The sequence below is a fragment of the Neovison vison genome, chromosome 14, assembly GCF_020171115.1.
Source record: "Neovison vison isolate M4711 chromosome 14, ASM_NN_V1, whole genome shotgun sequence".
Lineage (NCBI taxonomy): Eukaryota > Metazoa > Chordata > Mammalia > Carnivora > Mustelidae > Neogale > Neogale vison.
In genome coordinates this window covers 35,711,894-35,738,987 of record NC_058104.1, presented here as the reverse complement: position 1 = coordinate 35,738,987, position 27,094 = coordinate 35,711,894, and the positions used below count along the sequence as shown (strand labels likewise).

General features: G+C 49.9%; 2 protein-coding genes and 1 long non-coding RNA gene across 20 annotated transcripts in view; 2 read left to right on the top strand and 1 right to left on the bottom strand.

Moving 5' to 3' along the window:
• LOC122895785 (thyroid receptor-interacting protein 11-like) overlaps positions 1–27,094 on the bottom strand; it is a 294,071-nt gene that overhangs the window by 117,047 nt on the left and 149,930 nt on the right. For 16 of the 17 annotated variants that reach the window (XM_044233482.1, XM_044233486.1, XM_044233487.1 and 13 more), the window contains 2 exons: positions 5,118–5,238; positions 1,391–1,471 (listed from right to left, as the gene is read on the bottom strand). The gene's annotated coding sequence lies outside the window, so the exon portion shown is untranslated. Of the gene's footprint in view, positions 1–1,390; positions 1,472–5,117; positions 5,239–11,430; positions 11,520–27,094 lie in introns of those variants that run through there. The other variant, XM_044233475.1, reaches the window with a different exon arrangement.
• Positions 9,897–19,957, top strand: LOC122895486 (thyroid receptor-interacting protein 11-like). Its single transcript, XM_044232912.1, has 7 exons — positions 9,897–9,961; positions 10,088–10,152; positions 10,866–15,707; positions 16,470–16,583; positions 17,503–17,659; positions 18,903–19,240; positions 19,776–19,957. The coding sequence occupies exons 1-3, from the start codon at positions 9,897–9,899 to the stop codon at positions 15,224–15,226; spliced, it is 4,491 nt and encodes a 1,496-aa protein (XP_044088847.1). The 3' UTR covers positions 15,227–15,707; positions 16,470–16,583; positions 17,503–17,659; positions 18,903–19,240; positions 19,776–19,957.
• LOC122895800 lies at positions 20,249–24,059 on the top strand. Of its 2 annotated transcripts, XR_006382304.1 has the most exons (5): positions 20,249–20,333; positions 20,907–21,037; positions 21,258–21,455; positions 21,589–21,742; positions 22,975–24,059. It is a non-coding gene; the product is annotated as an uncharacterized LOC122895800 (long non-coding RNA). The 2 variants fall into 2 exon arrangements; XR_006382305.1 differs by having other exon boundaries at positions 20,249–21,037.

Sequence of the window (27,094 nt, the reverse complement as noted above, 5' to 3'; positions counted from 1 at the left end):
GTTTTGCCACCTCTAACAACACAGATGGACCCTGAGGGCATTACACTAAGGGAAGTGAGACAGAAAAAGATACATACTGTATGATCTCACTTAAACATGGAATCTTCAAAACAAAAACAAAAGCAGAAACAAAAACAAACCACCCTGAAAAATACTATGAACTCACAAATACAGAGAGCGGATTGGTGGTTGCCAGAGGCAGGGTGTAGGGGTGGGTAAAACAGGTAAGGCAATCAAAAGGAACAAACTTCCCGTTATCAAATAATTAAGGTCTGGGGATGTAATATACAGCTCCCTATATGACTATAGTTAATACTATAATATTGCATACCTGAAAGTTGAGAGTCATTTTTAAAGGTTCTTATTAAAGAAGAAAAAAAAAAAAAAGATGATGTTAACTAGACTTACTATGGTGATCATTTCACAATATTGACAAATATCAAATCATGACATACATATCTGAAACTAATATTATGTTATATGTTAATTATACTTCAATTTCAAAGAGGACACTCATTTTTCAAAAAGTACCTTGATTGGGGTGACTGATGTTTTATAGGTCTACACTTATGTCAGGACTTAATAAATTATACACTGTAAATATGTACACTTTATGGGATGTCAATTCTAATTCAGTAAAACTTCAAGGAAAAATAAAAAACAAACAAAACGAAAAAGGTGCCTTGAATAATTAGTTCCCTCTTCCGTTTCTCATAAATAAATTGCTACAGACAAACACTAAAAATGTAGATAACTTTAAAAAAGAAGAAACTTGAGTGAGCTGGGAAAACCGCTTAAACTGAGCCTATGAAACCAACAACAGATGTCCTGATGTCCTTTTCAACTGTGAAACAATAAATATTAGTCAAAATAAGGATCTAGACGGGAAAGCCCACTGTACCAGGAAGTCTCTGACCTAATCTCATTGTCCGCCATCTCTTCCCCAACCAACTTCCAGCCACCAGTGATCATTTAAAACGTCTAGACCTATATAATACTTTTGAAGGATTAAAGAATTTGGCACTCATATACATAAACTATACTTTTTTCCCCAAGGATCTGAGAGAGAGAGAGAGAGAACGCACGTGTGCGTGAACAGGAGAGGAAGAGAGAATCTCCAACAGACTCTGTGCTGAGTGGGGAGCCTGAGGCGGGGCTTGATCAAAGGACCCTGGGACCATGACCCGAGCTGAAGGCAGAGGCCTTAACCCACAATGTTGAAAATAAACATTTTTAAGTTGGTTCTAGGCAGACACATGGGAATGACATTACACTTATACAGAGCTCTGATCAGACATGGCTTTCAAACACTCTCTCTCTCTTTTTTTTTAACTAAGAACATGTTAATGGAGGAAAAACACTTGGGAGAGTTGGTGAGTTTGCAACTTACATCTCCAGCTGCGGCAGCCTGCGAGACGGTGTAAATCGCCAAGGGTCCAGAATCTGAGTAACCGGCGTTAAAAGCGGAAACCTGAAATACAACGAAATTTTACTGTCTGTCATTTGACCAGGGAAAACAGGGCCCAATTTCCCAAACAGACAAAAGCCTGGGACCTTCCCGGTACAAGCCAAAGAGATGAATTACGATTTCACGTAACCAGTTCTGGCAAGGGCCGCAGTGTTTTGGATGCGGGTTACTTCTTTCAAAACCATAATGGTTTTAACATTTTTCACTTAAATCTTTCTAAACCAGACTGCTCGCTTTACTTTTCTGCTGGTATTTTCTAACGTTCTTTGATGATTCAAGGTTAACGTAAACATTTATTTACGAACAGTATTATCACAGCGGCAGGAGGGCTGAGTGGTACACACTGTGGGCTTCAGTATCAGACAAGCCCGCTGTGTTCCCCCTGCTAGTGCCGAGGACCCCTCTTTTTGCCAATTCACTCACACTTCTCCGACAGACAAAAGTCAAAGGGCTGGGGGAAAATGCTCAGCAGACGTTACCAGATATCCAAGGGAGCCGCAAGTTCAGCCTCAGGACTGGGTATTGCTGTCTGCAGTCTGAGCAGAGTGTTACGCTCCCTAAGGTGAACACGAATGCTCAGTGTCGTGTCTCCCAGCGTTTATATGGGCGCTTTACACAAAGATCACCTAGGCTGTTTTTAAAAGTACAGACTTTCAAGTTCCTGTAACAGATTTACTCCATCAGATCCCCATAGATGCAATCCGGAAAGCCGCATTTCAAAAACAATTCCAGGGGATTCTTAGGCATGTCAAAGTTGGAGAACCACTGGCCTAGCCCATAGAAAGCGTAAGAAGAAATGCTCTTTAATGATTTGAAGTTTAATGACCATTTTGAGACTATCCTATTCATACCTCCAATTTCTGGCCAAATGTTAAAGTAGGAATTTCCATGAAATGACATCACTGATCAGAACTGAACTGCAGCCACCCAAAAGCATCCTTGACATTCAGAGGTAAAGAGTAGCGTGAAGAAAAGAGCAGCATGAGCGAGGAAAGAGGAAACATAGAGGGAATTTAAAAAGCGGCAGCTAAATTTAATAAAGGACTAATTTAAGATTTTCAAACAATGCTCCGGGGAACTCAAGAAGGTTCTACAGAGAAAATTCCAAGGCATTCAGTGTCAAGTAAACATTAAAAAATTTCTTTAAAAGCGAACGCTTTTGGTTTAGCATTGCAGCTGGGAAACTGTATGGGATGAAAAAGGTTCCTCTGCTTTAAAAAAAAAAAAAATTTTTTTTTTTTTTTTTAAACCATTACTTATGGGGGGCCTGGGTGGCTCAGTGGGTTAAGCCTCTGCCTTCGGCTCAGGTCATGATCCCAGGGTCTTGGGCTCAAGCCCGGTATCAGGGCTCTCTGCTTGGTAGGGAGCCTGCTTCCTCCTCTCTCTCTCTCTGCCTGCCTCTCTGCCTACTTGTGATCTCTACCTATCAAACAAACAAATAAATAAATCTTCAAAGAGGAAAAAGAAAAAGAAAACCATCATTTAAGAGAGAAAAACCCTCTCAAAGCCTGAGATACGGGAGAACCATTTTAGATTTCTAAATCAACATGACCATATATAATGAACTCTGCTCAAACCAAAAGCCTGATTTCTGGCCCGAGACCCACACATACACCCTACACATCTGTTTTGTGAACGAGATGCCTACAGGAAAATCACGTTGTCCTTCAAGTAATGATCAAGTTCCTTTACAAGAAAGCTTGGGATTCCTGCCTGTATGCTAATTTACAAATCTTTTGAGCTTTTACAAAATGTAAAAAGTAAATAATCCTATAAAAACTGTTCATCCTCCAGAGCACTTTCTTCCCTGTGAAAAGCATGTTCCCAGGAGCGCCTGGGTGGCTCAGTGGGTTAAAGCCTCTGCCTTTGGCTCAGGTCATGAGCCGAGGGAAGGAAGAAAACTCAACCAAGAAACACCTCTGTAAGAACCCGGCCTATATAAGAACATGGCACAGGGTGGCCAAAAAGTCAACCGTGTCTAGCCTTAGATCTGTCCGTAGGTATGTTGTAGCGGGCAAGGCCTTGACTGCTCTTGTCTGGAATAAAATTTAAAAAGAAAATGAGACTAAGAAAGAAAAAAAAAAAAAAAAAAAAAAGTAAAATCAGAAAAAGCAAAATAAAAGCAATAAAAGTAGCTACCATGCGTGGGGGCGCCTGGGTGGTTCAGTGGGTTAAAGCCACTGCCTTCGGCTCAGGTCATGATCTCAGGGTCCTGGGATCGAGCCCCGCATTGGGCTCTCTGCTGAGCAGGCAGCATGCTTCCTCTTCTCTCTCTCTGCCTGCCTCTGTGCCTACTTGGGATCTGTCTGTCAAATAAATAAATAAAGTCTTAAAGGGAAAAAAAAAAAAAAAAAAAAAAGCTACCGGGTCTTCAGCACTTCTCATATGCCCACTGCTACTCATCATCTCATGAGTTCTCTTAATAATCCAGAGAAGTTATCCCTTTAAAAACATGGACCTGGGGGATGCCTGGGTGACCAAGTCGGTTAAGCTGCTGCCTTCAGCTCAGGTCATGATCCCAGGGTCCTGGGATCAAGTCTCACATCGGGCTCCTTGCTCAACGGGGAGCCTGTTTCTCTCTCTGCCTCTGCCTGCCACAATGCCTGCTTGTGCTCTCGATCTCTCTCTCTCTCTGACAAATAAGTAAATAGATAAATAAAATCTTTAAAACAACAACAACAACAACAACAACAACAAGGACCTGAGGCTCCAAGAGATCCAAAACAGCTCAGGCCTGCCTGACAGCCCGACAGTGCCAGAAACGCTCCTGTACAAATTAACTCACTCACTCCTCACTACAACCCTATGAAGTCAGGACTGTTATTATTCCCATTTTTCAGATAAGGAGACAGGCACAGAGAGATTATTAAACTTGTCCAGGTCACACAGCTAAGCAGTCTACCTCCAGAGCATGGACTCCCAACCACCATGCAATCCTGCTGAAGGTCACTGAGCCAGGCATAAAGAGCGAGAGCCAGGATTCAGACCCAAGCGGAGTCATTTTAAACCTCGAAAGCGTAACCCTTTCCACTAGGGCAGAAGAGAAAAACAGGCAGCCAGTGGTGCAAACTCGGTGATCTCAGAAATCAGGAAATTTTATTCTCAAATCAAACCAAGACTGGTTTCGGACCAAGGTCCTGAAAAAGAGTTCTCAACTCAACTCGAACTCACACACCCACACAGTAACAAGCAACTGGCACTGAGCGGGGGACCGTCCCATCAGATGGGACATGGACACTCGGGTTCACCGTAGTCCTCACCACTCCTGCTGCCTTACACTGGCCAACTTGATCCATGTGCATCACTCCTGCCTCTGAAGGAATCGGAGTCGGCTACCCCTCCACCCATAGGACAGCCAAAATTCCCTTCACCAAGGTCTGACTCTACAGTAAATACAATGATAAAAGAAGAACTCAAAAAACTTCTATTAAGGCCAAGACAGAAGTTTCAAAGACTCTGGCCGTAAGTTCGCTGGAAATCAAGAAATCCGCGATGCTGGGGACTGCCAGAATCAATGAAAAAGGAGGTATGTGAGTGGGCAGAGGCAGAAGGAAAAGAGTAAGCGGGAAAACATACTGACGTTGCTCAGAGAGTGTTGAGCCACCACGGAAACAGAGGCAGAAAGCAAATGTCTCACGCTCCCACTTACCTGTTCATAGTTTATGAACGTGGCGGCGTCAAAACTGCTGGCTGCCCACTTGAGAAGGTTGGCCGCCTGCTCCGGAGTCACATAAACCAGCACACATTGGGCCATCAGGAGTGTTGGCAATCTTACGAGAAGAAAAAAGGCATCATCCACATGTATTCATCAAACGGACTCTCTAGGGATGACTGGGTGGCTCTGTTGGGTAAGCACCCGGCTCAGGTCATGATCTCGGGGTAGTGAGATCAAGCCCACATCGGGCTCCCCATTCAGTGGGGAGTCTGCTGGAAATTCTCCCCCTCCCCCCACTCCCTATGCTGGGTAGGAGAGTGTCGTCTCAGGATCCCAGCGTCCCAGAAAGAATGGGGGTGCCTGAGTGTGGCAGAGCTCCTGGGCACTGGATCAGGGAAGACGGCTGCAATCAGAGAGCCCAGGAGGGGGTTCTCAGCTTGGGGTTGCTATAAACTGTGAACCAAGGCATGGTCAGGTGACTGCTCCCGGACTAGGGGCCCAGTAAGCAGCAGAACCACCGCAAGAACCCCCTTCCTCCCCTGGGGGGGGGGGGGCGTGGCACAGGTGCACACTGCAGGAGTCGGCACAGTTTACAGACTTGAAAGGGATCATGTGCCTGAGATAGAAATGCTCGGTCACAGGCTGGATGAGGATGGAGTGTGGTTGGAGACCAGGGAGATAGGAGTGATTGACTGCTTTCCTCTGAGGGCTCCCTGATACCAGACTGGATAAAAAAGCAAGACCACTGAGGGGCACCTGGGTGGCTCAGTGGGTTAAAGCCTCTGCCTTCGGCTCAGGTCCTGATCCCAGGGTCCTGGGACTGAGCCCCGAATCTGGCTCTCTGCTCAGCAGGGAGCCTGCCTCCTCCTCTCTCTCTCTCTGCCTGCCTCTCTGCCTACTTTTGGTCTCTGTCAAATAAATAAATAAAATCTTAAAAAAAATAAAAATAAAAATAAAAGGCAAGAGCATCGATACGCTGTCTACAAGAGACTCCTCTTAGACTCAAAGACACCTCCAGATTCAAAGTGAGGGGGTGGAAAACCATTTACCATGCTAACGGACATCCAAAGAAAGCTAGGATAGCAATCCCTGTATCAGACCTATAGATTTGAAACCAAAGACTAATAATGGATGATGAAGGACACTAGATCATAAAGGGTCTATCCAACAAGAAGATCTAACAATCGTAAATATTTATGCCCCTCACATGGGATCAGCCAATTATATACACCAGTTAATAACAAAATTAAAGAAACACACTGGTGAGAATACAGTAATCGTCGGGGACTTGAACACGCCCTCACTGCCAAGGACGGATTGTCTAAGCAGAAGATCAACAAGGAAACAAGGGCTCTGGATGACACACTGCCCCAGATGGACTTCACAGATACAGTCAGAGCATTCCACCCTAAGGCAACAGAATACACAGTCTTCTCGAGTGCCCGTGGAACATTCTCCAGAACAGAACACCTACGGGGACACAAATCAGGTCCCAACTGGTACCAAAAGACTGGGATCCTTCCCTGCCTATTTTCAGACCACAGTGATTGGAAACTGGAACTCAAATCACAAGAGGAAAGTTGGAAAGAACTCAAATACATGGAGGCTAAAGAAGAATTTTAAAAATTCAGGGAAACCGATGAAAATGAAAGCATAACTGTGCAAAATTCTGGGGATGCAACAAAGAGAGGGAAGTATATAGTAATACAAGCCTTTCTCAAGAAACAAGATAGACCTCAGATACACAACCAAACCTTACACCTCAAGAAACTGGAGAAAGAACAGCAAATAAAGCCTACTAGACTCAAGAGTAGAGCAGAAATCAATACAATAAAACCAGAAGGACAGTAGAACAGATCAATGACTAGGAGCTCGTTCCTTGAAAGAATTAGTAAGATCGATAATCCCCGGGACAGACTGATCAAAACAAAAAGAGCAAGGACCCAAATAAACAAAATCATGAATGAGAGAGGAGACGTCACAACCACACCAAAGAAATACAAACAACCGGAAGGACATATTACGAGCATCTACATGCCAACAAATTAGGCAATCCGGAAGAAACAGATGCATTCCTGAGATACATACACTACCAAAACTGAACCAGGAAGAAAGAGAAAACCTAAACAGACCCATAACCAGCAAAGAAACTGAAGCAGTCATCAAAAATCTCCCAACAAGCCAAAGTCCAGGGCCAGATGTCTTCCCAGGGGAATTCCACCCAACAGCTAAACAAGAATTAATACCCAATCTTCCGAAGCTGTTTCAAAAACCAGAAATGGAAGGAAACCTTCCAAACTCTTTCTATGAGGCCAGCATTACCTTGATCCCCAAACCAGACAGAGAGCCTCACCAAAAAGGAGAATTACAGACCAATATCCCTGATGAACATGGATGCAAAAATTCTCACCAAAATACTAGCTAATAGGATCCAACAGTACGTGAAAACGATTATTCACCACGACCAGTGGAATTTAATTCCTGGGACGCAAGGGTGGTTCAATATCTGCGAATCAATCAATAGGGATAGACTACACAGATGAAGGAAAGGACAAGAACCCTATGAGCCTCTCAACAGAGGCCGAAAAAGCCCATGACAAACTACGGCATCCTTTCTTGATCAAAATTTCACAGTGTAGGGAGAGAGGGAATGTACCTCAATATGGGAATGTACCTCTATATCATAAAAGCCATCTATGAAAAGCCCACAGTGAGTATCATTCTCAACGGGGAAAAAGAGAGCCTTTCCCTTTTCCCCTAAGGTCAGGAACACAACAGGGATGTTCAGTATCACCACTGCTGTTCAACATAGCACCAGAAGGCCTAGCCTCAGCAATCAGACAACAGAAAGAATAAAAGGCAGGGGTGCCGGCAAGGCTCAGTGGGTTAAGTGTCTGCCTTCAACTCAGGGTCCTGGGATCGAGTCCTGATGATGCTCTCTGCTCAGCAGGGAACCTGCTTCTCCCTCTCCCTCTGTCTGATGCTCTGCCTATTTGTGATTTCTCTATCAAGTAAACAAATAAAATCTTTTAAAAAGTGAGTAAGAAAGAAAGAAAGGGCATCCAAACGTGTCTTTGGAGAGGACATGATACTCTATGTGGAAAACCCAAAAGACTCCACCCCAGAATTGCTAGAACTCATACAGGAATTCGGCAAAGTAGCAGGATATAAAATCAATGCACAGAAATCAGCTGCATTTCTATACACTAACAAGGAGACAGAAAAAAGAGAAACCGAGGAGTCGATCCCATTTGCAACTGCACCCAAAACCATAAGATACCTAGGAATAAACCTAACCAAAGAGGTAAAGGATCTGTACTCCAAAAACGGCAGAACACGTATGAAAGAAACTGAGGAAGACACGAAGAAATGGAAAAATGTTCCACGCTCATGGACTGGAAGAACAAATATTGTTAAAACGTCTATGCTACCTTGAGCAATCTACATAGTCAACGCAATCCCTACCAAAATACCATCAACTTTTTTTCCCAGAGATAGAACAAATTATCCCCAAACTTGTCTGGAACCAGAAAAGACCCCAAACAGCCAGAGGGAGTGTTGAAAAACAACACCAAAGCTGGTGGCATCCCAATCCCAATCTTAAGCTCTATTTACAAAGCTGTCATCACTCAGAGAGTACTGGCAGAAAAACAGACAAATGGATCAATGAAAAGGACTATAGAATCTGGAAATAGACCCTCAACTCGAGGGTCAACTAACCTTTGACCAAGCAGGAAAGAAGATCCAATGGAAGAAAGACCGTCTCTTCAACAAATGGTACTGGGAATATTGGACAGCTACATGCAGAAGAATGAAACTATACGATTTCCTTACACCATACACAAAAATAGACTCCAAGTGGATGAAAGACCTACACAGGAGACAGGAATCCATCAAAACTGTAGAGAACACAGGCAGCAAGTTCCGTGACCTCAGCTGCAGCAACGTCTTGTCAGACACGTCTCCAAAGCCAAGGGAACGAAAGGCAAAAAAATGAACTACCGGGACTTCACCAAGATAAAAAGATTTTGCACAGCATAGGGAATAGTCGACAAAACCAAAACACAACTGGCAGAATGGAAGAAGGTTATTTGCAAAAGACGTGTCAGATAAAGGGACAGTATCCAAAATCTATAGAGAACTTACCAAACTCAACACCCAAAGAAGAATCTGATCAAGAAATAGGCAGAAGACATGGACAGACGTTTCTGCAAAGAAGACATTCCAATGGCCAACAAGCACATGGAAAAATGCTCCCTATGGCTGGGCATCAGGGAAATACAAAGCAAAACCACAAAGAGATACCATTGCACAATGGTCAGAAAGGATAATATGTATGCATATACCAGTACACAGGACACCAGCATCAATATATACAATATATATATATATTACATGTAAATTACCTATGCAGGGGAAGGCAGGGGAAGGCTCAGGAGCAGCCCACCAGGGGCCAGGACCAAGGGCGGCAGGGACTCGCGCAGCGCGGGATTGGGGGGGGGGGGGGTCTCCGGTGGCCGACCCACCAAACGGCTGCTCTGGGACTCCGGCACCGCCCAGGACCTGGGCTCCAGTGTGTGCCGTGGCCCAGTCCCGGGCCAGGGGCCCCTGTGCCTGCTGTGTGGTGGCGGCAGGGGACGGGAGCACGCCACCAAGAGAGCAGCCAGCCCTCCTGTTCCGAGCCCAGACCCCACGCGGCGCAAGGCGGAATCGCAGCGGCGGGAATGGGCGCGGTCCCCTGCCAGGCTCTGGTTGGCCAGCTGCTGCTTCACCATGGCGACGGCAGGGGGCAGCGGGGCTCCAGCGGCGGGGCAGCTGCAGGAGCCATTCCTAAACCGGTGCACTAGCGCCAGGCCCGGCTGACTCAGGCCTCTGCCGCCCCACACCCGGGCCACTCTGTGCAGAGCGGAGGACCCGCAGACCGGCCACCTCCACCGTCCTGCGCAACCCCCTGCCTGCTCTAGGTGCACAGCCACGGGAGGCGAGAGAGGCACGGCGCAGGCGGCGGCCCCTGAACCGCCAAACCAAGGTGCGGGCCGAGCTGTTCCTGCAGGGCTGACGGGGCAAGGAGGGGCAGGGCACTCTGGGAGTCTCTGGAGGCTGGAAATACCCAAAGCCTCCCTGGAGGTCAGTTGTCTGCGCCGGCGTAGACATCCCTGAAATGCACCAAGGATCCTCTCTCCTAGCTGGATGGATGCGTCTGACTGTACTTTTCCCCTCAATGGAAAAGATGCTATTGCGTGGAAAGCTCATGCCGCCGCCGGACTTTGTGTACTGCGACCCTACTTAGGGGGAAGTCCAGGGCCCGGTGCATTTTCTGGCCGCAGGCCCCTGGGTGCAGCCGGGCAGGAGCATGCACTAGGGGCCGCCCCAGGACAGCCAGCAAAGCAGGGGAAGGAGGGCAAGGGCCCAAGCCTGGTGTGGGAAGTTGCAGGGATCAGTGGCTGGGACCCAGACCAGGGGCCCCAGGGTCTTGGCTGCTTGGAACTACCTGAGCGGCGGTGGCGCGCGCGCGCGCGCGCGGGAGCGCGGGAGCGCGCACGAGGTGGGGAGCGCGGGAGTGCGAGCGAGGTGGGGGGCAGCGCGGGAGCGCGCGCGAGGTGGGGACGCGGGAGCGCGCGCAAGGTGCTGCTTAGAAACGGGGGCGGTTGGCTTTTGATTCTTAGCCTCGCGCAGGCAGGGGTTCTGTGACACTTGGCGGGGTAGTCCGGCTGGACTGGACGCTTTCTCACCGCGGACCAGGGCAGTTGTATGACCGCCAGATGTTCTCCTGGGCTGGTGGTCTGGGCTGTGGCCTAGGCCATACCCTAGGGGCCGTGGACAGCAGCCACACCTCTTTGACCAGGGACATCTCTGATATTCACAGACATGTGCTGGGGAAAGGGACTTTCCCTGGGGACACCATGGATCTGGCTGATGTCATCTCATCCCAGACACAGATCAACAGACGCCTCCCTGAGACAGACACACTGGAGGCTGAAGTGACTCACTGGAAGATGTTGTGCCCGTGTTCCACCCAGGGACCAAATACCGTCGACCCAGAAACAGTGTGGACACTGAAGAGCCACATCAGGGACCTACAGCAGAAGCAGATACGGGACATGGACAAACATCAGCTGGAAGTGGCCGTGTTGCAAAACACCCACCGGCAGAAGCTAGCAGACCTCACTGACCGGCACCGCAAACAACTAATGGACTATCGACGACAGGTGGAAGACCTGCAAAACCAAGGTGCTGCCGGGAACGTGAACCGTGACCTTCTTGAGGAGAGGGAAAGGGATCTCAGAAGGCTGAAGCAGCAACTTACACAAATGCAGCGGCTGAACGACAGTCTGAACAACCTTGCTTCGGATCTCCGAGCAGAAAAGGAGAAGTTGGTTCGTGAGCTCCGACAGGCAACACATCAGCTGGAGGAATCCGTTCTGCGCAACAACGAGGATTCCCTAAAGAACAACGTTGCCGTGAGGGCTTTAAAGGTAGAGAAAGGACGGTTAGTGGCAAAACTGTGTCGGGCCGAAAAGAAGCTTTGCCAACAGAAGACCGAACAAAGCCTCAGAGAACGGGCACCGGCAGATAATGGCCATTTCACTAAGCTCGGTCAGGAGAAAGACCTGGAGATACTCCACCTCCGGGAGAGGATCGAGCAGATGGACGCAGAGCATCAGGAAACGAAGGAACTGCTGTCCTTTGCTTTGGAGGAGCACAAGCAATTGGCAGAGTGCCTTAGGGAGCAAGAGGAGTACATCAAAGAACTCCGAGAAAGGCCAGAGCTTCAGGAGGAACTCGGCCAGTCGACCGAAACCTTCAGAAGCCGTGACATCCTACCCCCATCCGGGGAGGACAAAGACACGCGTCTCCCATCCACGACAGACCAACACCCTCGTGTGGACGAAGACCTGGAGCGCCTCACCCGACAGAGTCGCGCTGTCCCTCTGGTTGACCCGAAAATCCTCGAGGAGATTGAAGAACTCGAGTGTGAGGTCCTTCAGCTCAGCAGGTTAAAAGATGATCTCGAGGAGGAAATCCAAGAACAACAGAAGATCATTCACAACCAGCAGCAGGGGAAGAGAGCACTGCTTCAGGCCTTACAGGAGCAGAAGGAGAAGGTGGACCGCCTTCAACACCGGCAGGAGGCGACGAACGCTGAACGCGCTCAGCTCCTCGCGGCCAAAGACGAGCTGATTCGGAATCTGCAAGTCACGCTAGAAGAGCTGAAAGCCCAGTTGCCCGACGAAAGCCCGCACATTCCGAGGCAACCCTGGGAGGATGAGGAAGTGCGAGCAAGCCAGCCTCTCCCCAGAGAGAACGGAGGGGACGAGCGTGATCCATCTCAAGCTGAAATTCAAAGGCTAGTCCAAGGAATCAAAGAACAGGAACTGGCGAGGCAGCTTCTCACTGAAGAGAACATCCGACTGACCGCGCAAGTGGATCGGCTCTCCAAAGAGGAGATCGGGAAACTCACTCGGATCATCCAGCAAAAGGATGTGGAGATTCAGGGTCTCTCCAGCAGAATCTCTGAGGCTTCTCACAGCCAGAACAGGCACGTGCAACAACTTCAGCAGCAGTTGCAAGAGTGTGCTTTGAAAAGCGAACAGATCTTGGCCATCCTGAACGAGAAGATGAGGGAGAAGAGCAATCTGGAAAGGGACTATCACGAAATGACCGATCGACTTGCTGCCAAGGAAGCAGACCTCCAGAGGGTGCAAGAGGAAAATCAAAAACTGTCCACGAGAGTGGAAAGCAGCGGCCAGGAGGGGTGTAGCGAAAGGATTCGGGATCTGGCCCACGCGGTTCGAGAAAAAGACCTGGAAGTGGAGGCGTTAAGTCAGATATGCCAGACTTTATGGAGGATCCTGCAAACACCCAGCCCTGGTCATGAGGTTCGAGGAGGTCGAATCGATCAGTTCCAGCAGCTTCTCCAGGAACGGGACACGTTATCACAGCGAGTGAAGGTCATGGAGGAGTGGAAAGAGCAGGTGCGGACCACGGTCCAAACTCTGAAGCGCGAGTCACCCCAGCTTCAGAGAGATCTGCGACAACTGCAGGCGTGGGCTCGCACCAACAGCGAGAACGTTCTGAAACTGCAGACAGCCTCTCTTGACCAGATCCAAACTTCCCAAGGACGGGACGTAAACTTACAAGAGCTAGAGAAGGAACTGGCCCAACTTCAGCTCCGCATCGGGGAGCTCTGCAATGCCGAGGACCTCCTTTTAGGGAACCTCGATGTGATTTTCCTCCAGACCTCCAGCGACTCCCTGAAGGCCGGGAAATCTGACCCAGTGAGGGAGTCCTCTCAGGTGATCAGAGAGGAGGTCGAAGAGCTCAGAAAATCAGGGCAAGGAAAAGAGACCATGATTCGAACCCTCCGGGAAGATCAGCAGAGATGGATTGCTTCAGGGGCTGCCACGGGGGAAGGAGAAGGCAAACCACGGGAACACGGCGATTCCGATTCCCACACGGAACAGCTGCAGGAGAAACCGGCCGTTCTACAAAACTCCCTTCGGGCTCAGGAGCTCCGAATCCAAGCGGAAAGTGAGGAGCTGCTTTCTTCACAGGAGCAGCTCAGTGGCCAGCTGAGTGAGAACGAGCTGCTGAGGCAGGCAGTCACCAATCTGAAGGAGAGGATAGCAGATCTCGAAGTGGACGTGTGTCGGCTGAAAGAGGAAAACGCAAAGATCGTGGAACGATCTAGAGAAAAGGACATGGAAAACCAGGCGTTGCAAGAGACAAATCGGCTGCTTTCAGTGACGCAGAGAGAGGCGGCATCCCAGCATGCTGCGATGAGAGAGAAGGCACTGGCCCTGGAGCAACTGTTGCAAGAGAGAGAAGAGGGCGAGACCGGGGAATTGAACCGGCTCGTCGACGCCGTTCGGTCAATGCAGGACAAGGCAGCTGTGTGTCAACGGGAGAGAGAGGACGCCGTGTCGGCACTGACACAGAAAGAAACGGAAACCTGCGCCCTCCAGAAGGAGGTTCACCGGTTACGAGAGAGAGAACGGCGCCTCACCCAGGAGCTGGAGAGAGGGCGGCACCTCGCTGCAGAAGCCCAAGATTCTCGTCGCCGGCAAGCTTTGGCCTCCGAGGACCAAGTGGCTCAGCTAAGAGAGGAAGTGACGGTCTTGCAGGGAAAACTCGCTTTGTCTTCCGCTGCCATGGAAAAGGCCGGCCACGGAGCCCGTCTGCAGGCAGAGTCGCTGCGGGCGCAGTTGCACGTGGTCACCCAGCAGAAGGAGGAAGCTGTGCTCCGGCTCGCCGCCTCCCAGGAAGAGGGAAGGCGCTGCCATCAAACACTAGCGAGCCTGAAGCTGGAACTGGCCGAACGGATGGAAGAGGCAGACGCCCTAGAAGGAAAACTGAAGTCCTTACGGGGACGTTTGCATCAAACAAATGCCGACTTGGAGGTGAAGGAGGACCAACTCCAAGAGCTCAAGAAACAGAATGAGGTCCAGCAGGAAATGCTGGAGGACACACAGAAGAAACTGATGACCTTTGTCAGTCAGTCCGAAGGAACGGTGGACAAAACCCTCCTAAGGAGACTCTTCGTGGGATCGTTCCAGGCAGCTGATGCGGAACGGCAGGAAGCCTTGAGGTTGATGGCAAGCACGCTGGGGATCCGAGAAGACCAGCTGCGGCAGCTGCGCAGCCGAGAGCCCGCGGGTGTGCCCAGCGGGGTGACTGGGGGGCCTGGACCCAGAAGCGCCCCCAGCACCCCCGCGAAACCAAATCACCGAGCTGTGGCCAATCGTTCCTTTTCAGAACTTTTTGTCCAGTTTCTAGAAGTGGAATCTCATTCGGCTTTTCCAGCGCCCAAACCCTCTGCTCGTGACGTGAAGCCCCCAGACTCGGGAGGAAGGGGAAAACTGCCTAAGAAACAAGGCCCATCACGACTGAACGCTCCCCTGGCATCCACACCCGGAAAAAAGGAGGTCAAGCCCCGCACCACAGCTGTGTCTCTTATTGACCCACCCGGACCGGAAATGGATGGATCGGAGCACCTTCTTCTAAATGCTGTCACTGATGCTTTACCCACGTACACGCCGCGTATACTATCGCCTGCCCAGAAGGTTGGAAAGGCGGCGGCCAAAGACCTCTCCAAGAAATAGACGACTGTGCGCCAGAGTGACACCGCGCTTTGAAGATCCCAAGTCACTCTGTGTGTCTACCTTATCTCCTAATGTTCTTTTTCAAAATGTCAAATGTTCACGGTTTTGCTTTCAGCTTAAGAAACCTATTCTTTTATGACTTAACAAAAACGGGGATCCTGACCTGTGACCGGATCCTAGGACCCCGGGATCATGACATGAGCCAAAGACAGACGCTTAACAGACTGAGCCACCCAGATGCCACAGCAGGGGTGACGTTCCTAGGACAGTCGACACTGATGGCCTTGGAAGCTGTGGTCTGTAATGCTGGAAGGTGTACACAAGGGCCAAACCTCTATGTATACCCTATGCAGAGAACACATCAACTTGTTTCAGTGTTCCAAATGGATCAGACAGACGAGCGCACAATCCTCGGATGGGAAACGAGGTGAATAGCACAAAAGTACACGATGAAGATATGGTTAAAAAAAAAAAAAAAAAAGTAAGTTCGCTTTTCCCAGCTAAGTCTCATTTCTCTTGGTTTATGTTTTATTTTCTAATTTTTAAAAATCATTTCCTTTTCTGTTGTCTGCAAAGGCACGCTATGGCTAACCTGATTTCTCTCGGGCCTTATGTATGTTGGCCTGCTTAGGAGCATGCTATTTATTCTCTGACTTGCTCCCCCCTCCAACCCCGCCGAATCACTCTGCCTTGGAGACCATTTGAAATGGGAATGAATGCCATCTTATTCTTAAATTGAAAACCCAGCAGCTGATGGTTCTACCCTAAGCTATAGAAGTAGCTCCTCTTGATCATCCTTTAAGCGGTTTTTAACTGGAATGTCCATGGTCAACTCCCTTGTTCATTTCTTCAGGAGCCCCTTCAAATCTTCATTGGCTGGGTCATTGCACAGGCTGTCAGGGAACCGGAGTTTACTTGGGAAGAAACTGTGCCTGGTCCCTGTGCTAAGGAGGGCTTGTTGGCCAGGGGATCTGATCTGTGGGAGCAGAGCGGGAAGGGAACTTGGAGTGAGGCCATCTGAGGCCCTCCAAAGTTACCGGATGCCAAGACAACACTTCCTATGGAATCTTCATCTCAGGCTTTCCATCAGAACGGACTCTGATATGCGGACATCCATTTCCTGCTGAGACGCTTAAGGCGTACGACAGGGGCTTCTCTAGGATGTGAAGCTGTCATGTGACCAGGAGGGAGACGGGGGTCATCAAATCCAAAATGTAATTAACTTCCATTGATGTTCACGCAGTTGATCCCAAGGGAATCGCTGGCTGGTCAAGGGCTAGAAGGAAGAGCTGACGTCCTCCAGCACCATGGAATCTGGCAATGCACTGTGGACAGAAGCCCCCACCTCCACCTGCAGGTAGGATATGCAGACTTTGGCTTCAGCCTGTAGCAGGAAGGCCTTGGGAACGGTATTAAGCTGGTGGCGGTGGGGAAGGGGGGGGTTTCCCATGACCCAGAGAAGAACAGACAGCTGGAGAGGAAGGCTCAGAGTCTGTGAGAGATTCTGTTTCCAGGAGAGCCCAGTGCATGGCCAGCAACTGCTGCTCTCATGGTCTCTAACCAGGGCCGAGGAGGGCCGTTTCTTGCATTGGGAGCCCACGGACGACTGACAGATAGCGTGGGTGGTCCAGGGACTCCGGGAAGCAGGAGAGGAGGCTGCTACAGCCTTTTGACCGGGGCACGAACAGGTGGTTTTTTCCTCAAGCTTTTGTTTTTGTAGTTGAGAGAGCGCTCTGGCTGGAAAAGGGGGTGAAAGGGAGAGGGAGAAGCAGGCTCCCCGCCGAGCAGGGAACCCCCCTGCCAGGCTCCATCTCAGGATCCCGAGATCAGGACCTGAGACAAAGGCAGACGCTTCACCAACTGAGCCACCCAGTCACCCTCAACAGGTCAATTTTGCTGGCCCAGATCCTAGAGCCTTCTGTTGAGGGGAGACCCTCCCCCCTCAGCGTGGGCTCGTTAACGAGGAACAGCTGAAATGGGTTTCTGTAAAATTTATAAACAAGGTACATGTTGCCTCCAGTACCCAAAGAGTACTGAAAGATGTTGGACTTGCATGTCCTTTTTTCTTCTTAAGGATTTTATTTAGTGACTTGATAGAACACGAGAGAGAGAGAAAGACACAGAGAGAGAGTACAAAGGGCTGGTAGGGGCAGAGGGAGCGGGAGAAGCAGACTTCCTGCTGACCAGGGAGCCTGATGCAAGGCTTGTTGCCAGGACCCTGAGATCAGGATCTGGGCCCAAGGCAGACCCTGGACTGACAGAGACACACTTTGTAGGTCCTTAACAAGCGCGTCAAACAAATATCCTCACAGTAGGATCTCCTGAATGTGATGTCCCATCTGTATTCCTGAAGACAGATGAAGGCGATAAGATCCTGCCCACAAAGTTTGCCTGTGAGAGCAGAGCGGTTTGGGTGCCCCGCGCATTAACAAGGTAAACCCTGTCTCCTTCAAGGTCAAGGCACATGCCACTGAGAGGCACCGAACAGACCATACTGGCCAAATGTATTACAGCAAACTATTCACCATCTTTCAATTTGTGGGGCTCCCTCATGGCTTTTTAAATGACTTAATTCCAAAGAGAAAGCAAGAGAAAAAGCTAGCAAAGGAGCGGGGGCACGGGGTGGTGGCAGGCACAGAGAGGCAGAGGCAGAGGCAATCCCAAGCGGACTCCACCCTGAGCACATAGCCCGACCTGCGACCCTATCCCATGACCCTGAGATCCTGACCTGAGCCAAAAGCTCAACCCACTGAGCCCCCCAGGTGTCTCCGGTGTTTTCAGGGTACAGGGCTTTATTTTATCAGGTATGGGAAGACAAGCAGATCTACAAGGAACTCTCACAACGCAAAAGCGTTCATCGACTCCCTGATCCCGAGAAAGGAGGTCCCGAGAGCCATGGAGGGCCACCCAGGGAAGCACCAGGGGCGGTCAGGAGAAAGAGGGACTGAAGGGACAGGCAACACGGGCAAGACCCTTTACTGTGGTTTCCGTGGCAAGGGGCAGGTGAATCCGGGTCAGCACATTTAAGACTGCCCAGTCGGTGTCACGTCCGTGGGTTCCGGGACACGGTGGTGTCTGTCTGGAGTAGTCTGTCCCTGCCCCTGGGGTGATCAGGGCAGGGGAGAGTGGCCCAGAGTAAGAGTTTCTTACAAGAGGTGGCTGGGGGTAAAGGCTCCAAATTGGTTGCTTTACATGTGAAAGCTCTGCCTGTAGGCAAGCTGCTGACCATCTCTAGGAATTCGGTAAGTCTGCCAGGCAAAGTCCCTCCACCAAAGTCAGCAAGGCCCGAGATGTCAAAGCAGGAAATACAGAAGGTAGAATCTATGGTTATTGTACTCGCTACAAACAGAACGTGAATGAAGTCCCTGAAGGTTAGCCAACCGGTGCATCTTAGCAACATCACACTTCATTCAGAACCTATGTCGTAGAGGCACAGAAGGCCATCGGCCTCCTTTGAATTTTGCCAATTAAATTATTTTAGTGAATTTACGATTTCCTTTTTATTTTTTATGTGTGAGAGATTTGATGGATTCATTTAAGAGGGCGAGAGAGCGAGAGAGCGAGCAAGCAAGTGGGACAGAGCAGGGCCCAGCGGGAGGAGCAGCAGGGAGAGTCAGAGGGAGAAGCAGACTGACTCCTTGCCCAGCAGGGAGCTTGACATGGGGCTCTATTCCAGGATCCCGGGATCAAGACCTGAACTGAAGTCAGATGATTAACCACGTGAGCCACCCCGGTGCCCTTGTCAATGCTGGATTTACAACTGGCTCAAATTCTGAACCCATGTTGAATTAGTCGTGCCCCCCCCCCCACCCCGTATTCAGTTTTCTCTCCTCCACTCCTCCTTTGCTTGGGTTTGTGTCTTCCTGGATATACTTGTGGGCTGGGGGAGTGTCTTTTGCCCTGCTCCTCGTTCTCGGTTTTTTCTTCCAGAGAGTCTCAAATCCGCATCATCAGCCCTGGGGCTTCTGTCGCGGCGATGGTCGTATGGTTTCCAGTCTCCTGGCGTAAGTCCAGGTGGGAACTGATCCCCTCACTGTGCCATTCCCACATTTCCCTGCGTCGGGGCCTCCCTCCTTTGCACCCACAACACAGAGGGTCACCCCCAGGGCTGTGCTTGGGGTGTGCTTTCCCCCAGAGGATCTGGACGTCAGCATCAAGCACTGGCCCAACCCCCAGTCCCTGGAACTGAAGCACACCAGTCAGCATGTCCTGCGGTTGCCAACCTCAGGGGGGAGCCCTGGAGACCAAGACAGGCCACATGCAGGTCACATGGCTGAAGACCCAGATACAGTCCATTCTCATCCATTCTCACCTTGCTGGCAAGGAGGGGACATTCGTTTGGAAATGGATGGCGACCTCCACGTGAGGTAACAGAACACGGGCCAACACGCAAGCTGGCCAGCGATGGCCAGTTCCCTCCCAGATCGTGCCTGTCACCTCCGAAGCCAGTTAGTTAGCGAAGGAGCAGGTCAAGCTGACCCCCGCGTCCTCATTTAACATAGGGACACCGTGTGTGTGATGCCGCCTGTTTGAATCACCATCTCCTCAGGTCCCCGATGAGAGAGAGAGACTCCTGCTCCAGACTTGTGGGACGCCCTGACACCCGACACGTGTGATTGACAACAGTTTCCTAGTCACAGACCCTCGCGCTTCAGGGGAGGAGGATACCACACACCGTGCAGGACTGCACAGACATCGCGCGTGAGAACAGAGAGAACCAGCAGGGCCTCGGAAGGCAAGACTTGCTTCTAGAAACCAGAGGGTGTGGCAAGTCCTGGTGCCCACGGGAGGGTGTGAGTGGCTGGCCTGGGGAATTCAGTGGGCTTCTAGGGAACTGAATGCTGCTCCCCAAAACCCAATAGGCACTAGGGCTAGTCCCTAGGAGGAGAAGGGTGTTTGGTGAAGAGACCTCCCCCGTGAGGGAAGAGGGAGAGGAGAACGTGCATGACGCCATTCGGGTCCCTCCTTGATCTTCCGGGTGTCACACGACAGCCCTTGACACGGAATCTTAATTGCAGGCCTGATGCCCCAAGAGGGTACGACAAATTCTTCTAGAACTAATAAGGCAACTTCACAGAGAAACAGTATACGGGATAAACACATAAAGGTACGCGGAATTCCTCTATGCCAGCAACGAATATGGAGGCTCCACAATCAAACACACCTTCACAAAGAAACTACTTCGTACAAAGAAACTACTTCGGGATAAATCTAACAGTGCCTGTCCAGGCATCCCACGCCGAAAGCTCTTTAGCACTGATAAAGGAAGTCCAAGATATAAATCAATGGAGAGATACACCATGTTCGGGCCTGGAAGACTAAGCATCGCCACGATGTCGATTCTCCCCAGACTGAGAGAGAGATTTAACGCCATTTCTATCAAAATCCTGTCAGCTTCGTTTGTTTTCGTAGAGACAGACCAAAATATTCTAAAATGTATGTGGAAGGACAAAGGAATTAGAGTAGTTTCGAAACCGGTTTTGAAAAGAATAGTAATTTGGGAACACAAGTGTTTAGAGTTTCCGAACTTAGTAGTAGTTGTAATAAGGAAGCCCGTGTTGGTATTTGCAGAAGGACAGTCCCACACAACAGAACAGAACAGAACAAAGAATCCAGAAAGAGTCCCCACAAATATGCCCACCTGAGTTTTGAAAAGGGTGCTAACGCAATTCCATTCCAGACAGCTCGGTTTTGTACCGACTACGGCCACCTAAAGCTTGCGATGAACTCAGACAGGCCACCCTCAGAAAACAGCAGCAGCAGCAGCAGCAGCAGAGGAGGAGGATGGTGGTGTGACCGAGGTCCTACCAGGTGGGAATGGGAGAGAGACTGTGTGCCCAGGGTTGTGTGGGCGGGGCCCCAAGACCCATCCAGCGATGCCTTCCGAAGGCCAAGGCCGAGGGAGCAGGGCAATTGTCCATTCAGCGTGTGGGCCCAGCACCCATGAGCGGGAAGGTGGTTAGGACAGCTGACGGGCGGGGCACTGAGACACTTCAGCTGAGTCTGAGCAAAAGCACCTCCCGTCTTCCAGGCTTCTGTGAGGCTTGCTTCTTGTCTGGCGTCTCAAGACCCCACAGCCTTGTCCCGGTGGGCGCAGCACCTCACAACCTCCAGACCCATGGCCACTGGTCGGAGGACACCCCTTTGCAGCTCCTGAACGTCGTCCTCAAGGTCGGCGCGGAGGACGAAGAAGTGAGCAGCCCTTGGGAAGATGCTTCTCTGCACGGAGGTACCTGTACGGCATGACGTCAGGGCCCCGTGTCTCCGGGGGGCTGGGGCCTCGCTGGGAGGCGGGCCTGTGTCCCAGAGTACACCGGTTTGCCAAAAGGTAGCCGTCAGCTTGTGTGCCCCTCCTTTCGCAGCTCAGAAGAGCCCAGAACGGGGCTTCACTGACGGAGCTGCTAACTCTGTGGGGGGCCTGGAGACAGCGAGAGTGGAAATGCGGCCGAACCAGGCAGATGAGGTTTCAGCCTTGTTGGGGCTCAAGTCCTGCTAGAAGAGACCGACTTGAAGCCAGTAAGTGGAATGTTGATGAGGGAGGAGTTCCGTTCTCCTTCTTGAGTAGCTTCCGTTCCACTATGGGTTGTCAGGATCCCCGCTGTGCACCTGAGATCAGGCCAGTCAGGGGGGGTGGGGGTGTGTGTGTGTGTGTGTGTGTCAGTGTGAGTGTGTGTGTGTAGGGGGAATGGCCTTCCTTTTGGGTGGGTCGTGGCTATCAGTGATTAGAACACATGATGAACAGGACTGACGGGATGCGTGAGGGACTCACCACCTGGCTGGCAAAGACAGGAAGGAAATAACGACCCGTGAGATTCGTCATTACTGTTCTGCATGGAGTGCTGAGAAGTACAGGGTGCATTAGAGTTTGTAATTTCCCGAGGAATGTTTAAGCTGAGACCAGGAGGCTAAGAAATCAAGGCGGATGTGGGAAGGTGTTCAGTTAGGGCCGGGAAGGATGTGTACTGTTGAAGGAACTGAGAGAATGTCCTTGAAGCTGGGGCCACGTGGGGACCGTGGGGTGGGGAAAACCAACGTCTGGGGTGACGACTTGTCGCTTTTGTAGGGTCTTGGAAACGAATCATAGTGATTTCAAACATGGGGTCCAGACCCCGAGCAGATCCTACCTCTGCCTCTTATGAGCCGTGCTGCTAAAGCATTGTACGTCTCCGTTCCCTGATGGGACAAATGGGGATGACGAGAATCCCACTTCATAGATGACTGTAAAGAGCAAGTGACATTGAACATGAACAAAACACTTAGCGCCATGTCGGACATGCAGGAGGTGTCAGTGGTGGTTAGTTCAAGAAGTGAAGAAATACACAGCTAAGTTTTGAAGACGTGGTGGCAGTCCGTGGTGACGTTTGTGAACATCAGTGGACTCCACGCAACTTCATTTCTTCTCCAGATTTCAGATGCTGTTGACCACATGTGTCACACTGTTGAATTAGAAAGAAATTTTTCTCAAATGGACAGTTATTTGTCCAGAGAGTCTGCAGCGCCACTGAAATGACGAGAGGGAAAGAAAATGCTTTTCAGTACCGTGTCCCACTGAGGTGTGCCTACAATGTCCTGATAAATTGAGTTACTTAGTATTTGTGGGTAACCGTTTGTGGGAACTTGCTTCAAGTCAATGGACTCTAGAGTAACTGAGACACAGAATACGGACAGAGAAGTAGTATGGCTAGAGCTTGGCTTTTCTGGACTCTCTCTGGGACAGGTGTTTTGTTCTGTTTTGTTTTTGTTTTCAGGTAGGAAACATCTTTATCATTGGCCTTGATTCATTCATCACATAGTGTCCAACGTGGATTCCGTATGCTGACAACCTGCCTGGCGCATTACTCCGCTGGCCGCTCCGGTCCAGACGTCAGGCCGTCCCCCGAGGGAAGCCGACCCCACCGGCCCCGAAAGTTCATGCTTGGGGTGCTGAGCGCCAGGCTGTCCCAGGAATGGGCCCCTTGGTCCCTGGCCCTCTATTCCGGCCAGCAGTTCTGGGGAGGCCAAGGCTGGAGCCCGACACTCTCCGTGGTTTCGTGATCGTTTAAGAAAACAGAAGGGACAAACGTTTCACCGTCTTTAAAAACACAGGAGTCTGAGGAGAGAAGCCAAGGTCCGCCGCTTGGCAGCTCCGCGGGAGGACGAAGCATCCGTGTCCCTTGCTGACCCACGCTGCGCCGCCTCCTCATGCCCACGCGGAAGCACGTTTTCAGGCGGCAGTATTGGCACAGGTGGTGCTGGTCGATCTGGCAGCGGCGGTCGGAGCGGCCGGTGTAGCTGTGGTTGCTGTGGATGCCTCCGCTGGAAGCAGCTCTCGCAGCCCTGGCAGGGGAAGACGCTGTAGTGCTTGCCGCTCGACATGTCCCCACACACCACGCAGTCCACCTGCAGCTCCGGCTTCGCCAGGCTCGGAGTCGCTGGCGGCGCCCGCGGGGGAGGCCCAGGAAGCTGCTGGAGGCCTGCAAGGCCCCGCGGCCAGCACTTCCCGAGCTGCCGCCCCCTCTGTGGCCGCACCTTCCCTGCCTGGGCCTCAGGCGGGGCCCCAGCCTCGCTGGCCTTTGCCGGGCCTTTGCCGCCGCCGCCCACCCTGGGAGCCGGCCTCGAGCTGCAGCCGGTTTTCTCTGGGAATAGTTTTTCTCCGTTCTCTGCTCTCCTCGGTCTCAGTTTCCAACGCCTTCCTGCGTCTGCAGCCCAAACGTTGTAGGGGAAGTTTGGGTTTGGAATGGCAGGCTAAATAGCTGTACCCAACCCAGTGCAAACCAGCAAAGCATGAAGGACTTTGGGGTTTTTTTGTCTTTTTTTTTTTTTCTTTTAAAAGATTTTGTTCACTGGACAGTGAGAGATCACAAGTAGGCAGAGAGGCAGGCAGAGAGAGGGGGAAGCAGGCTCCTTGCTGAGCAGAGAGTCCGATGCAGAGCTGGATGCCAGGACCCTGAGATAGTGACCTGAGCCGAAAGCAGAGGCCTTAACCCACTCAGCCACCGAGGCGCCCCCTGTGGCCACTTTTTAAAGAAAAGACAGATGCTTCTGTCCAACTCTAGACTCAGGGAGTCAGAGCCCTCTGGGATAGGCCCCAGGGTACAAGGACCAAGCATGTTTACCATCTAGATGCATTTCGCGACAGCTTTTTTGGCACTGGGCTTTCCATTATCTGAAAAAACATTCAGCGAGATTGGGAGAACCCAATAAACTAACGTTCGATGTAACATTTAGCAGGGCTCTGCCCTTCAGGGTCTGGGATATCGCGAGCTACATGTTTGGTGTAACGTGTTACACACCCTTAGGTCTTGTCAGAAAGGGATGGATCGGGGCGCCTGGGTGGCTCAGTAGGTGAAAGCCTCTGCCTTCGGCGCAGGTCATGATCCCAGGGTCCTGGGATGGAGGCCCGCATCGGGCTCTCTGCTCAGCAGGAAGCCTGCTTCCTCCTCTCTCTGCCTGTCTCTCTGCCTCCTTGTGATCTCTCTCTCTGGGAAATAAATATCTTAAACCTTTAAAAAATAAAATAAATTTTAAAATTTTTAAAGACTTATGGACTGTTTTTTCTTTTGCTTGGTTTTGTATATAAATTTTATGTATTTAACAGAGAACGAGCCAGACAGCATAAGCAGGGGGGACAGCAGGGGGGAGAGGGAGAAGCAGGCTCCCCGCTGAGCAGGGAGCCCAACAAGAGGCTGGATCCCAGGACCCTGAGATCAGGACCTGAGCTGATACCAAGAGTCGGACTCTGAGCCAAACTGAGCCACCCAGGCACCCTTACAGGACCCGCTGTCTTAGGAAAATAAATGGCAAGGCTAAAGAAAGAGCAGGGAGAAAGTGAGGACTGTCATTAGAAGAGGCTCGTGAGACCTGTTAACCAACGGCAAGGTAGGGGTCTTCTTCTCACTCAGGATTTAACAGATACAGAGAGTCGAAATAATTGTGAGATAATCAGATCAATCTGAACTGTGACTTGACACGTCATGCTATCGAGAAACTATTTTGAAATGTTTCAAGAGTGATGAGTCTACCTCTATTTTGAAATGTTTAAAGAGTGATGAGTCTACCTATGTGTGTGTCGCACAAGGGCAGTTTTGTTCCCTGGGAGATGTTTGGCAACATCTCGGACATATTCGGTGGTCAGAAGCAGGAGTGAGGAAGACACTCTCCCGCCTCTGGTGTGTGGAGACCATGGGTGCTGCTAAGCATCCTAGGAAGCTCAGCACAGGGCCCTCGGCAAAGAACGATGGGGCCCAAGATGTGGGGAGCGCCAAGATTGGGAAACCCCGTTCTGGAGACACATGTTCAAGTAGCTGTGGGTCAAATGACAGGATGAAGATATTTGCTTCAAGGGGCGCTTGGGTGGCTCAGTGGGTTGAGCCGCTGCCTTCGGCTCAGATCATGATTCCAGGGTCCTGGGATTGAGCCCTGCACTGGGCTCTCTGCTCAGCACGGAGCCTGCTTCCCCCCCTTCCCTCTCTGCCTGCCTCTCTGCCTACTTGTGATCTGTCAAATAAATAAATAAAATCTTTAATTAAGAAAAAAAAAAAAAAGAAGAGATTTATTCAACACGGGCCTAAAATTGGTAACAACGTAAATGTCCAACAACATGTGAATGAAGAAACAGACTGAGTATATCCAAACAAGGCCAATGCTATACACCAGTAAAGAAAGAATGAACTACGGATAAATGCAACAAACACGCATGACTTAAACGCACCGTCTCACCAAAAGCAGCTAAAACAGTACACACACTATGATCCTATCTCAATGAAATTCTATTTAGAAATTCTGTCCTATATATATAGTGAGAGAAAGCAGCCTGTGGTTGGCAAAGAGAAGGGTAATGGTGGGGTAAAGGAGTGGGAAGGAGCATGAGGAAACTTTCTGGAGTACTGGAAATGTTTTCAGCGGACCATGCTGGTCGTGGTTCTAAAAATGCATACGGTTGTCCAAACTAAAATTATGCATGTACACCTGAAACTAATGTAACACTGCACATCAAATATACTAAAAAATACAAACAAAAAGCCATACACTTAAAATACACACACTGTACCCTATTTCCCTAATAAAACTGACTGTAAGAAGTATCAAGAGAAGAATCCCGCTCAGAACTACGTTAGAAGGAGTAAAATACCTAGGAACAAATTTAACCAAGAAAGTGAAAGACCTGCACGCTGTGAACTACAGGACACTGATAAATGAAACTGAGCAGATGCAATTAATGCAAGGATATCCCGTGTTCATGTACGAATGAGTATTATTAAAATGTCCATACTATCCAAATCATCCTACGGCTTCAACGCTATCCCTATCAAAATCCCAACAGCATTGTTCACAGAAAAAGAACAATCTTAAAATTTGTATTAAACCGCAAAACACCCCAAATAGCAAAAAATAAAACAAAAAACAAAAAACAAAAAAACCAGGAGGCACCACCTTTCCCAATTTTAAACTGTTATCGCGAAGATACAGAAATCAAACAAAACGGCATTGGCCATCAAAACAAATACACAGATCAATGAAACAGAGAAGAGTTCAGAAATAAACATATATATATATATATATTAACCACATATAACAAAAAAGCCAAGAATATGCAATAAGGAAAAAAAAAGAGTAACCTCCATAAATAGTGCTGGGAAAACAGGACAGCCACATGCAAAAGAATGAAAGTGGACCACTACCTTACACCACAAACAAAAATTAACTAAAAATGGATTAAAGACTTGAATGTAAGACCAGAAACCATAAAACTCCTAGAAGAAAACATCGACAAGTAAGCTACTTGACTGAGGTCTTGCTGACAATTGTTTGATCTGGCAACAAAAGCAAAAGTAAACAACTCAGACTAAATCAAATTAAAAAACTTCTGCACAGCAAAGAAAAAAACAA